The sequence below is a fragment of the Streptopelia decaocto genome, assembly GCF_964273445.1.
Source record: "Streptopelia decaocto genome assembly, chromosome: 6".
NCBI lineage: Eukaryota > Metazoa > Chordata > Aves > Columbiformes > Columbidae > Streptopelia > Streptopelia decaocto.
The window spans coordinates 44,175,737-44,190,077 of record NC_138660.1 but is presented as its reverse complement, the minus strand read 5'-3'; the positions used below and the strand labels follow the sequence as shown (position 1 = coordinate 44,190,077).

The 14,341-nt window shown below is 37.8% G+C and overlaps 1 protein-coding gene across 4 annotated transcripts in view; it reads left to right on the top strand.

The window, feature by feature from the left end:
• Nucleotides 1-14,341, top strand: part of OSBPL6 (oxysterol binding protein like 6) — a 96,565-nt gene that overhangs the window by 48,251 nt on the left and 33,973 nt on the right. For all 4 annotated transcript variants that reach the window (XR_014184425.1, XM_082056399.1, XM_082056398.1 and 1 more), the window contains 2 exons: nt 10,689-10,784; nt 13,916-14,038. Coding sequence is in view for 3 of the 4 variants with exons in the window: in XM_082056399.1 (XP_081912525.1) it covers nt 10,689-10,784; nt 13,916-14,038 (219 nt within the window). In the remaining variant the exon portion in view is untranslated. The remainder of the gene's footprint in view (nt 1-10,688; nt 10,785-13,915; nt 14,039-14,341) is intronic.

Here is a 14,341-nt window from a genome sequence, read left to right as displayed (position 1 = left end):
AGAAGGCCAATGACAAACCCGTTTTCTTTAAACCCTGAGCTGAGCAGGGTGGTGTCCTTGGTAAGGGGTACTTTAGAATGGAGCAGCGACATTTTTTCCAACTGTGGAGCTGTTACAGCGTGTAGAACCCTGGTCATTTCCACTGTCAGGGGATCTCCCTAAGAAAACTAGGAGTCCCATACAAAGGTGAGCATAAAACCTGCAATTCTGACATCTGCTTTTGTGTGCCATGCTGGAGAGGGAGATTCTTGGTTTTCATCCCTTGTGGAACTCTGAAAAGGCTAATCATATTCTGTTGCACAACAAAAAGGAGGAAAACCAACACTGTTTTTAGCAAGTACAGCAGAATATGATAAAATCATATGTTGTGTATTCAGTTTGGGTGCAAGTTCTTTATAAATATTCCGTATTTAATTTATTGACTAAGTATGCAAGTCATACTGCAGACTGTAATACGTTGTATGTTCTCTGTAATGAATGGGTAGTAATATTGTGCTGGAAGGCAGAAAGAAGTAAATACATTATAGGGTTAATAATTTGCAGTTTGGTAAATTGGGACCTGACCCCAGTCTATTAAACAGAGGGAGTGATACAGAAGGAGAGTAATAATAAAGAAACTGTGAACAAAGGAGAGATTTTGACTTTTCTGACCACCATGTAAAGGGTAGCAAATACATGATGTGAAGTGGATTTAGCAATGTCTGCAATTTTAAATGTGAAGATTTCTCTTCTGATGTCTCAGTTTTCTTCTTTGGTCTTTTAGGGGGGAGGGATGATCAGCTGTTATCTTTTTATTTCTCTTTGTCAGATTGCTGTTTCAACAAATCCTTCATTCTTTTTCCATACAGCAAACACAAAAGGAGAAAAGCTTTTAGTCCTATTGCTTTTAGCCTTGTGTAGTCACCTTTCTACTAGGAGAGCCTTCATATTTCCAATGACTATTGTCTTTGAGCCCTATGTAAAGAGTGAAAGATAGGGACTTTGGAGGAAAAAGACTTTGCAAAGCAGCAGTCATCTGCTTTTCAGATTTAAATGTGTGGGGATTTTTGTTGTTGTTGTGTTTGTTTTTCGGGGGGGTTGTTTTTTTGTTGTTTGTTTGTTTCTTTCTTTCTTTCTTTCTGTAAGAGCAATATTGACTAACAGGAGAAGGGGTGTACTCAAGGGATGCATGAAGAGCTGTGTTTGGGCTGAAGATGGTTACCTGGCCTTCAAATTTAAGAGCAGAGCATGATTCCAGAGTCAAGGCTCTGGTCTTGCCTAGAGGTCTGTGCTGCAAAATCCCTAGTTAGCTTTTTATAACCACTATATTTTAATTGTCAAAGTAGTCTCCTCTAAGCAGTATTTCCTGAGGCGAGTATCACCATTTTGTAGATATAAAAGCTTTAATGATGATGGAAGGATCAAGTCATTTGTCTGCAGCAACCTTAACCAAAGCTTAGTTTATAGAATAACTAGAAGACTATACAAAAAGTTATTGCAGTAGGTGAATCTGGGAGTGAAATGTATTGTTCCTGAAAAAAGGACTAATAATTGTTATCTGGATATAGCGGTGTAGTAGAAATCCAGGCCTCACAGTGCTGTGCACTGTATTAAGCACTTAATAAAAGGCAGTTGCTAGCATAAAGTGCTTACTAGCAGAAAAAGAGAGAGGTGCCTTGTCTGTTGTCTCTTTCATCAACTAATAATAAAGCATAATGAGATGTGCATAATAGGAAAATATCATGATTTCCATTTTAATTCTAGAGTTTCACACTTTCAGCTAACTTAAAAGTAGAATTATGAAGGGAAGCCTGTGGGCTAAGAAAACCACCATCATGTTTCTTTCCAGGAGATAATGTGCTGCAAATTTTTCATTGATGCATTGCAGGGACTATCAGGTTCTGTAAAGCTGAGTTTACGTGGACAATCTGCATTCACTGCAAGTGGGGGGTGCAGGAGAGAGAAGTAAGAAGTGCCAGGAGTGGAGTGCTCAGCTATGCAGTGTAGAAAGCAAAAGGTACTTGATTTAAAGGGTGAGACTCTTAGTCAGGAAATAAATAGGTGAAAAAAATGAGTAGGGGAGAGAACTGGGTGGGCCATGTGCTTTGAAATGTTGTAGGACATGAACTAGGAAGCAAGGACTAGTTTGTAGGGAGAACAACTGGCTGAAAAAGTAAGGGCTGAGTAGAGAGTAGGAAAGCAAGAGGAGAGGTGTTTTTTTAATTGTTGTGAGTTTTTTGTTTTGTTTTTGTGACCAGGAGTATTTGGCAGAGGTGGTTGATGTGAAGTTGCAAACAATATTTATTCTAATTGCTTGATGTTTAAGATGATCTTTTTGTGTAGTTATTCTAAGCAATAGCAGATTCACTTTTTATTTGTCTCATAGAGAAAGCAGTCTAGTATTCAAGACTGAAGCTACTTAATGCAAAATGCTGGGGCTTAAAATGAGAGACCTGCTGTTGCTATTGCCTTGGCTTCTGTTGCTGCTACACCTGTCCTGGCAGCTCAGTGGGAAGCAGCAGAGCGATGGCAATGGGAAGAATTATGCCAGACATGGCTGTGGCGGCAGCAGCTGTGGGACATCAGCTGCTAGTGCTTTTCCCTTGGTAGGCTATGTTGGCAGGCTGAGGTTCATCATATACACAGATCCATCTTGCCTGCTGGAAATTAAAGTCCTTCGGACTCTATTTTTTCGTTGTCCTATTTCGTGTAGCATTTTTGGTGTGGCGTTTTCTTTTTTCTGGGACACTGAGAACAATTCGATGTGTGGGAGGTTGTGAAGGGATAGGAGGGAGTGTTTGTGCTCGTGTAGTTTGGTTTTGGTTTTAATATATTGAGATACCTCAAACTCAACTTTCTCTTTGTTCGTGACTAGTTGCAATCAGTTACACAGTATCAAAGATGCTTTTGTGGCTTCATTATAGATTTCTGCCCCATAAAAATGACTATGTAATCAATTGGCATTTTTACCATGTCCAGTGTTCCTCAGACAGTGGTGCTGATACAAGATTGCAATATAATATGACATAATATATTCCATGCGGAAGAGAAATCTCAGTGCATTTATATCCCTTCTTTATTCTTAAATCGAGTGGCAACTTACATGATCACTCACTGCTGTCAGCCTGATGCGACATCTGGGAAAAAATTTTTCGTGGTTACCTGTAAATTTCACTTGTTCCTGTCTCTCTGTGACTTTAAAAGAAAGAAAGGCAAGGATTGACAGTTGTCTACTAGATATGGTACAGACCTGTGAACATGGAGCCTTATTCCTAGCTTTGCTCTGTACCAAAGCATAGACTTTAAGAGCATTTTTACTTCTCAGTAGTTTGTGAGAATTATTTCAATAATCATTATTAATCTCCTTGAGAGTTTCAAACTGAAGATGTTACTAAATGCCAAGTACTGTTATTACAGTGATGTAATTCTCTTTTGCTCTCTTTCCTCATTAACTCTGTTCCCATAATACTGTTGAAGCAGCTTTAGAGCTGGAGTGTTAAATAAGTACTTTAAAAGCAACAACTCACTGGAGCAAGCAAACGTTCTGAGCAAGCCAAGGAATGAAGTAGCAAAATTGTTAACCAAAGCATGCAATTATCTTTACATTGGATAGCTGCTGCTACTCTACGATGCGTTGGGGTTTTTGTTTGCTTGTTTGTTTTGTTTTGCTTTGTTTTGTTTTTTCCCCCTGTGCCTTTAATAGAATCCGAAAAAGTTCCTTATGCCTAGGTAGGGGTTCTTACTTCAGTATCTGAAAAATGTCTGTCACAGCACTTGTCTTAAATTAAATAATAAATCTTGGGCCTGTTAGATTCCTTTTTCATCACTCAAACAGATAACAGTGAACTACTCACTGAGTGAACATCTACACGTGGCACAATCAGACCTTCACAAGAAGGTAAAGACTTTCAAAGTGAAGTTCTTTGGGCTACAGATTTCTCTGGGGAGGGGGTAGGAACCCCTGTAAGTGAGCATGGGAGGAAACTGGTGCAGATTGACCCCAGGGGTGAGGCAGCCCCCACAGCACCAATGGGTGTATTGAAAGCAGGAGGCACTCCTGCTCCGGCACTTCGAATTCTTGGTGTCAGGGCTGCTGGCACACGTTGGCAGCTACACATGCCGTAGAGCCCAGTTCAGGCTGGAGGCATCGAGCTGTCTGTGTGTTGTGCAGCCAGCCTGGAGGCACATGGCAGATGTGCCTGTATTTCTACCTAGAATTTGCATGGCAACCAGAAGAAGTACGTCCATGTGGGTCTGCACTGGATGGGCCCTCTCCAATCAATAGATATTTGGCTCACGAGTGCCCCCGCCCTTGGTATATCTGTAGTGGTTTAGAGACAAGACCTCCCAAAGCACAATTCTGGAGATTAATAGAGATGCTGCCTCTTCCTAAGACAGACTTGGCCTTAAAGCCGTTGAAGAAATAAAATGGCCTGGATCAGTCAAGGAGAGACAGCCTGGTCTATAAGTCAAGCCAGCACAATGTCTGAAAGATCTGTGAAGAAAAAAAAGGCTGTGCAAGAGGCTTGGTTTCGTTCTTATAGTGAACGTGTGTGGGCCACAACGTCCCACAGGGCTGTGCGTACACATAATCTGAGCTGTATAAACATGGCTGGCTGAGCTGTCTTACCTGTAGGGGTGCTTTACCGACTATGTGGAGAATGCTGAAGTTCAGATATAAAGAAAGATTTCTTTTTTTAAAGTGTATAAATTTGATTAGAAATGGTGTATGTTACAATCTTATATTACAGAACCTGGGAAATTGCTCACATAAAAGCTTAATTACCCATGCAAATTATGACAGATAATTTATACTGCTGTTTTCAGAACATGGTCACTCTTGCATTCCTCCTGTCTCACTTCTTCCCCCCTACCATGGATCCACATCCACACCTACATGAGCATGTCTCACTTTCCTTGAGAATATAAACTAAAAGGTCAGCTTGTACATTTAGAAAAAATGAATATTCATACAGTCCAAGTGTTCTCAAACATTGATTGATATTATCATAGTATGTAGTTATTTTCTAACTGCAATTTGATCCAAGATGTCTGGGATCAGTGAGGAAGGTGTGTGTATGCACATGAATTCAGAGGGAAGAAATGCAACTCTTCTGAAATGTCATTTAGGATTTCTGGGAAACAAATGGGGGAGAGAATAAAGGGAAGCTTGATTTTATTTTAATTTCATCAGTAGAGAGGAAAGACACAAAAGTAAAGACGGAGAGTGATGGCAGGTATGATATGAAGGGTTCTGTTTTCAAGACAGTCATGCATGATTTGGATTATCCATATTCAAGATATACAAATGTATTAGACAGAACAAATGTGTGCCTTACTAAAACTATTTGCTGTTCTGACATCTCTCTTTTCTGTTTTTATTACTTTATCCTGGAACTGAAAATGTTACATACAAACTTTTTTTTTTTTCCCCCAGTAGAATAAGATTTCATGTAAAAAAAAAAAAAAATCTGATTAAAATTGATAATTTCTTCCTAGCTCCTGTATTTTTGTACTGCATATATTAAAGCTTACAGAATATTGAAGAAGTCTAAGTGGTTAGCTTACACAAGGGTTTGAGAGCTCCAGGAAGAAACAACTTCCTTTTTTTTGAACTTAAGCACTTTTTAAGGTGAGCGTCAAACTTTTTGGCCTATGATTTGTGTTAAGACTCCCTTGCAACCGTTTATTAAAGCGAAAATTGTATGTATTTTCTGAGGAAGGCCATTCAACGTGTCTAGAATGCTTTAATTTGTTACCAAATTAACGTATAAAGGAGTGGTTTTCTTTTGTGTATGTAATGTTATTTTCCCTCTTATTTTCTTTCTTTAACTGTGTCAGCATTAATAAAATGAATTGCTAGCCTGAGACTATTTAACAAAATATCTATCCTTGTAATCGTGACTATTCAAGACTCATAAAAAGCTTTGAATTCTCTCTGACAGATATTCTCAATATATCTGTTTGCTCTGTTTTGAGATAAGCATGTCAAAATCTGAAGTGCAAAAGAAGATTGTCACTAAAGACTCAGGCTGCAACTTGGTAGTCATTCCAAACCATTGCTCTGGCAAAGAGAAGGTTGTTGTTACAATGATAGCTCTTTTCTGCTTTATCCAGTCGTGCTAATACTTCCCTTCAAGAAGCTCTTCAGATGAGCAAGAGCTTATTTCTCTTCAGAGTTTGTCAAAAAGTACCTTGGAAAGCAAAGCTTCTTTGCTTCCAGAGCATTGACGTGAAGTGCTACGTACAATACAAAGCTGCAGCTCCAGCAAGGGCTGGCAGAGAGCTCCTGAGCTAACAAATCCTTGACGGTTCTGTAGCACAAGGAGTGTTTGTTTTGCATCTCCCAGGAAAGAAGTAGACATACATACCTGTATGTTATTATTATGTTACTGAACTGCTGCTTAGATGTACTTGTCTTCCAGTGAACAGGTTACAAAGAGAAAACGTAGCTCTTAAGCACATTTCTGTACAAGATGAGCATGTGCTACAAGTAGACAAAAAAGATGAGCTATATGTGGTATTCGTAAAGTATTGTTGAGTTCCTTCAGCTGCTGGTTGATAGCCAAGGTTTCGAAAACAGCTATGGAGCAGTGTCAATAGTAGAGACTGAGGATGAGAATAGGACTGTGGTTGTTTTACACAGATTTAAAAATATGTGCTAGAAGAAAGAAAGGAGAAGAACATTGATGGAGACGTTGTTTTGCTTTGTACTCAGCCTTCTCTCACAATGATATATTCCAAAATCAGAAGAAAAGCCTGAGCTGACTGAGAAGCAGCCTAAGATAAAAGCAAGTTTCAAGGTAATTCCCTTCACAAATAATATTGCAGATTAACTCAGCACGTGTCACAGCTTTGTTTAAAAGGTAGTAAAAACTGGTATGTCTGCAGTCAAATATATGTCTGCCTTATTACTGCTGCTGTATTTCAGACAACTAGAGAATACTGTGTTTTCAGCTGAGAGAAGGTGATTAAGCATTGCACTTCATAATAATTGGAATTCAAATAAGAACACACCTGTTCATGGGTAGCTGCGTTGCAAAAAGAATGCCAGTGAATAGCAGATAATAAAAGATGCACTGCTTAGTCCCTTGGATTGAAATAAACCAACATAAAAACACAGAGAGAAAAGCCCTATTTTGAGTTATTCTTGCAGAAAAATGTGTGTCTAGGTCCCATGGTTATAGGGTTTGCAAGCAAATAAGATGACCCACCAAATATTTTTCATTAATTTTTAGCCACATATTGTGCACATTTTTGAACTAAAGAGAGTCTATGTCCAAGGTGAGTGGTAAATCCTCACCAGCTTGTCTTAGTCTTGGAAATGAATAAATTATAAATCAGAGAGAACTCATTATGTTAAATATAATTAATTCCACTAAGTAATTAAGCGGCAAAGCAGAAAGGGGGGAGGCATGAGTGCCAGACTTGTTCTTCACTGCATTTCCTATCTCTACTTACCCAATATCTCTTTGCTTTCCTTGCCTTCCCTTTGCAAACAGGTGAATGTCTTTTCTTTTAATAGGAAGTCAGATTCAGTTAAGAAACATTAGGGTCTTCAGCCTCTGGCCTAATGGAGAACAGATGCTCCATGTGCCGGTATTTGTTCTAGTGGATGAAGAGAATGGGTTACTCAACTCTTAACTGAGAAATAAAGTTGGCAACACATATACAAAGGTATTGTAAAGTACATTTTCCATTCTTGCCCTCCAGAGAAGATGAAATTATGAAACAATATCATACCGTTATTCTCTCTATAACCTTACTTCTCCCTCACGTGTCTTTGGAAAGCAACATGAAGAAAATGCGGGGCAAGAATCAGAATTTGTGTTCACCTTGTCTAGGCTTGTTAGGGGCATTTTGGGGCAGATATGTGGTCACATATATAATGTACGTTGCCAATAAGCTGGAAGCTGAAGGAAGGATTGTAGTTAGGACTAAGATTGAGCAATGGAAATACAGAGCAATTTCAGTTAAACTTGTAATCTTGTTGAATTGATTTCCAAGAGCACACAGAATTTGATGGTGCTGGTGGTCTTCTCCAAGACAAGCCATCTAAAGCACAGGGGTAATCCTGAGCATGAGGGAAGTCTGGAATGGAGCAATGCAGAGGTTGCTTTTGTTTGCCTGTATTCTTGGGATGAGAGGAGAGACCACCTGGCCGATTCATAAACCTAGATTAATGGATTATTCATTTTTCTGTTTGACTATAAACAAAACCCAGGAGCTGTACTGATCTGCCTCTTTCTTCCTTTCTTCTCATCAGCTTATTTTATATGATTTCTTTACCAACTCTATTTTTCTTGTTAAAACAAATAAAACCTTGATAATAACTTCAAGATCTAAGTCATTTTTACTTCTGTGATGCTAAATAAGTAAACTCCTGTATTATAAAAATAGCTGCTTTTCAAAATGTCAAATAATTGTAATTTCTAGCTATAATTTTATAGTAAAAGAACATGCATTAATGGAAAACATTTTGAACCAAGTAGTGTCTCTTATTGTTATGCTAGAGACATTGCACAAATTTGAAGAAGTTATCTTCTGTCAGTGCAGTGGTGGTCATGACAGAAATGAGTTGGAAAGTAGACATTTACAGACAACCAGACAACACTTCGTGAAGTCAGGAATGTAAATAAGGCAATTTTATGCTAAAAGTGTTCATTTTCTTATTTCCAAGCAGATAGTTGAATAAGTCAGCATTCATTAAAGTGCTGTTAAGTAATAATGTATTTCTCAACTGAAGTGGAACTGTAATGACTGAGGGCTGTTTATAAAAAAAAAAAAGGCACAAAAGCCTCTTGCCTTAAAATCATGCAATTGAAAATATCACTGGAAATCTGGCAAGCCAAGGGCTGTTGGGTTCTTTCACTCTAAATATTGTACAAAATGGAATTGCAGTTATGTAACAACAAACTGCACTGCCTGCTACATCTGAGACCTTCGGAACATCTGTGTTGGGCATTGCTCCATCTCGAGATGGAGGGATTCCTGCCTGCCAAACAAAACTGGCAAGAAAGTTGGGAATCATCCTGATTATGCTTATCATGTGACATTTAAGTCTTCCTTGGAGGAAAAAAATTAGGTTTTCTTGTATATTGTTTAAATGTGATACTGTCTGCATAAGTAGCATTTGTCTATTCAAAGAGAAAACTTTATCATAGTAACTTTGTGGTGCTCAGCTCAAGCAAGCATATTAAATTATTTGACATGAAATGTAGGAACTTGTGCTGCATAAGTACAATTTTTTTCTCATCTGACTAGTAATAGGCATTGGGTTAAGAAACAAGATTGGCCTTTCTTTGATAAAGCAGAAGATTTGAAAGCATAGATGACAAAGTGGTTCCTGGTTGGTCGTGCAGTATGTGGCAGGTAACATTATACTGCTGCTTTTCCACGTTCTTCACTGTAAAATTAAATTAAAAGTAACTGAAAATAATTAGCAGTTATTGTTGCATAGTGGCAGGGATGCTTATTAATCTCCACCAACAACAGAGACAACCCCCATATTTTCCTGTTCTCATTCACAGTTGCAAAGTGAAAGCGAACAATGAAGGTCTGTGTGTTGCTCTGCAGCAAGATGCTGTCTGTGTTATATATGCACTCCTGTGAATTGCTGTATTTAGTTTTGTTTATTTTGCTATGGTCATATGTACTTAGTTATGTGTATAAACACTAATATTTACACTCCTGTTTGTATGTATTTTTATATTCCCTGATTGTTTCTGCTGTCACTTGTACCTATGTAACCTCTTCTTCAGTGAACATAAAGAAGCTTAATTGTGTACAAAATATAATTGTTGTTTTCAGTTCAGAAAAACTTACCCTTCTCAGAGGGTAATTGCAGTTGCAAGCTTGTCATTGTGCTACACGTCCTGGAAATGAAATAGTTTTATTACATACCAAAGAGATACTACTGATACGTCGTAGTAGAATTCTTACCAAATAATATTATGAGATGCATCAGCATTTCACCAGAAAATGAAATACAAATCCAAACAGGCCGAATGTGGTTATTTTCTCCAGTTGCAAAAATGCTTTTTCTTTTAAAAATATGAGTAAAACATTTCTGGAAAACAGGACGACATTATTAGGTGTTTTTTAAAAATAGCAGTTTTTTCAGGTTTAGTTGTGACATTATGTATTTCTTTTCTGTATCATGCTTTGAAGATATAAAATTTTATAGTATTATCATACGTAAAACCAGCTGTAATGGTCATGTTCCATAAATGATCGCCAGCAAACCCATCAGCTGAAACTCAGTAACTGATCTTGTGAACACCTGTAATCTACTAAAACCACTCATGTAATGAGTTACTTCACCTAAGTTGAGAAGCCAATAACAAAATGCTAAGGCATATGAATATGTTAGAGTCAGAAATATCTTATGTGCAATGCTTTGCATTACTTGTCTTTCCTGGCCTTTTTTCATTCCCAGTCATTTTTAGGCTGAACAAAGTAATTAATTTGAAAAGGCATTAATAAAAAGGAAAGGAAAGAGAGGAAGGAAACAGAGGTTTATTGCTTCAGAAGACAAACTGTTTGTTTAGTCATGTCATGCATGGATAGACTTGGTACATTTTGAGCCACAATGCTGATATTTTATATAAGTAGTCTAGTGATCAGTCATTCATTACTTAATATGTATTTTAAAAAGTAACACTGAATGATAAGTTATTATCTGTTATAACTTTTTTTTTCTTTTTTAGAGTATTCATATTTTGGAGCGGAAGGCTTCCTCGGGAAGCACAGACCCTTCTTTAAGCAAGCAGTTCCTTGAAAGCGACCCTATTTCTTTATCCAAGGTAAGCAAAATCATGGGCTGTTACGTGGCTGTTAAGTTTCCCCCTAGTAGTTACAAAGTAGTTTGACTAGCAGCTTTGGGACATTATTTTGTGTGATTCTACTATTGAGTATATTGTGAGCCTGCCCTGGAGCTCCCTAGTCCTCAGCTGAGGTGTCAGAATAGATGTTGTATTGACAAAACCAAGGATTTGGATGGTGGTGGTCATCTAGGTTCTTTTTTTTTCCCATGGATGGTCCCCAGGAACAAGTTTTACAATCTCAGAGTATGAGGCTAGAAGGGACTTGGAGAAGTGATTCAGTCCAATCCTCTTTATTAAGGTGGAGCAAATCACATCCAAGTCCAAAAGTGCTATTAATCAATAATGATATTAAGTTTAAAAATATGTCTTAATGACATTCCGTGTGGGTAGTTTCTTAAAGTTTGAAACTTAAAATCTCTTGCTGAACCTTCTTTCCTGAGGCAGAGAAATGGATAGAACTGTAGGGGTAACACCACCAGTTACTGAAAGGTTCAGCCTTGTGTGTCGTGCTTTGCAGTCAACTTCTTCCTGGCTGAATTCCTCAATTTTGAAATAACTGATTCCAAGGAAATCTAATTCCATGTAAAGAAGCTTCATTTTAAAAGACTTGATATGAAAAAGTTAAGATTGTTACTGAAAAGGTAAGGAAGCTGTGATGGAGTATTTGATGCAAAAGAAAAATATGAAATTAAATGTCTGTAAGTTCTGAAATAGAGCTGGTATAACAAATTCAAAAGGAAGCATTCTGTTCATCCAGGGAAAATTAAATAATTAATTCTGTTTTATTTGGAAAATACTTTGCAGTCAAAAAGACTGTGTTCAGAAAGCTGTTGTTAGTGACTCCTTTTCTCCCAATACCTGGGTCACATGAAGACCCAGGGACTGTCAGTTGTGCTTGTGTTCCCCTGCTTCTTCATGCAGAGCTGGATTTCATGTAATACACCGGGAACTGCAGAAGTCCTTAAGTACTAATGCTGTACTTGAGAGTTGGCATTGGATGAGGGTCCTTCAAGCATATAACTTTCACTCTGGTTTTCTCCCATTTCTGGCTGCTCTTGCATAATGTCCCTTGTATTGGCCATTTCTCATCACAACAAGCCTGTGGGATGAGGCACGCTTAGGATTGTTAGGATGGTTTTAAGAACAGCTTGCAACACTGGTGCAGCAGAAGACATCCACATTGCACTGAATAATTGCTCATTTTGTCCTTCTGTATTAGGCCTTTTGTTTAAATAAATAGCTGTATGAGATTGTGTGATTTCTAGTTGAGAAGTAATCGATACTGATGTTATCTAGTAGATAAAAGACTTACGCCTGCAGCTGATGTTCTAAAGGAGAAATCAATATGGTGAAGAATCAGTTGGCAGAGTTGCAGAGAGAGATTCTCTGTTCGCCCCAGGGGACTCATAGCTTAATTTGCCCTCCTCAAGTGCCAAGTGCTTCTTTGCAGGGAAAAATAATGTGTATGTGCTTCCCTCTATAGCAGTGGAAATAGAATACCCAAGCAAAACACAGGGAAGTAAAAAGATGGGTTTTGAGCATGACATTTACAGGCACTAGGATAGTTTCAGTTTATAGTTAAGCAGGGAAAATTAAACTAAGTAAACATTTTTACTAAAATTTACTGCAGTATGTATTAATTGGGATAGAACCCGTGTAACTTAATTGAAGGTGTTGCAAAAGACTGACACTGCTTGGTTTTGAACAGTTTTGTGGGAAATGGAGGAGACAATTTTTTTTTTCCCCTTGAAATATTTTATGCTGCTTTGTTGACATCCTTCCTCTCTTGAGGACTTTTCATAATATTTCTTGTAGTTGTGACAGATCAGCTGAGTTTACATATTTGTAGTATACAATTAGTAAAATAGAGTCTTAATGAGCAGGCAATAGGAGATTTTTAAATTGGTACAGAATTTTGTCGATCACAGTAGGAAGAAGAGGATAGAAATAAAGGCATGACTGGTTTTTCTCTTCAAAAATATTGTTCTTTAGCTGTTCACTATAGTATATTATAACTCTGGCTTGAGTTGTACCCGTCATCATGCATAAGAAGAGCTACAAGAAATACACTTTAGTTGGCTACTTGAAAGGCATACACGTGGTAGTTTCTGAAATGGTATAGTTCCTATTCTTTTTTCTAGAGAGAAAATTAGCTACCTTTCCTATAAATTTATCTGAATACAGTGAAAATGAATGCAGGAAAATTTTTAAAAAAATTCCTTTTGCAGATTTCTAAAGGCACAACGAGCCTGTGAAACTCTGTCATAAAATGCATTTGAAGACAAGAGCTGGCTACTTTCAAAACCAAGAAGAAACCAACCTCTTCTGCGTGTTTTTTTTTTTCTGATTTTAAGGAAAAATGAGACAGAATCAATGTAGCTTGTACTTTAAAGATCAGAAATGTTACTTTTTTTTTTTTTTTTTTAAATGATCAGGGACTACCACAAAGGGCACTGTTAATAGATGCACATGTATTTAACAGTGTGGTTTCTTCCTCATTTCACGATCCCATCTTTTTTTGGAGAAGGAATACTCTGAGTAAAGGTACATTTTTAACATGCAGATTCTGCCCATACTCCACTTGCAAAATCTCTTCAGTCTTTTTAGTTCTTGCAGTGTAGTGCTAATTTGTGGAGTGCCTGCTGAGTAGACTTAACAGGTGATCAGCGCCACCTCCACTTTCACACCGTTACCTCGAGTAGCAGGTCTGACCTTTCCTATGCTTAGCTCAGTCACAATGTAATCCTGTTTAATGTATTTGGATGTATTTATTTCATTGGGACACAATCCTTGTTGTGAACAGCATGTCCATGCCCACCCTCAGACTGTCATTCAGTCACAGTGTCAGACTCTTAAAAGCTTCAACTTTCTATTAGTTACCTGATAAGGGTTAGACTTCAAACGTATTCATATTCAATAGTTTTAAATCAGATACAGCTGGACATAATACAGTGACCATGTAGTTTGATATCTAAATAAGCTGATTTAAAAGCCTAGCCCTCCTTTACTCTTTGTCTTGTACTGGGGAATTTGTGCTACATAAAAGTGCAATTTTTCATCGTGTGTGTGCACAGTTACTTAATCATTGTCTCTTCATACCTTTTCAACAGGAACCTGACAGCTGGGAAATCATAGAGGGTCTGAAAATAGGCCAGACTAATGTCCAGAAGCCAGACAAACATGAAGGTTTCATGCTGAAAAAGAGAAAATGGCCTTTAAAAGGTTGGCACAAGGTAAATATCTCATAGAACAGTCAAGAGATTATTACCTCATTTTATGAGTTGGGATTTGTCTAGAGGAAATTAGGATGTCGGATGTCCAGGATTTTGGTGTGTGACTTTTTCTTCAAATTGTGTAAAGGATTAGTTTGCACATACAGCTCATGGCTTCCGAATTACGCTGCCTGCTGCCTAACGTTGTATTCAAAATCCAGGCGGAAGTTGTAAATAATGCAGCAGATGCCATGTGGTTTAAGAGGTTTAATCAATATCCCTTTCATTCTTTCCAATATATTATGACAAAATGTAGCCATGGAC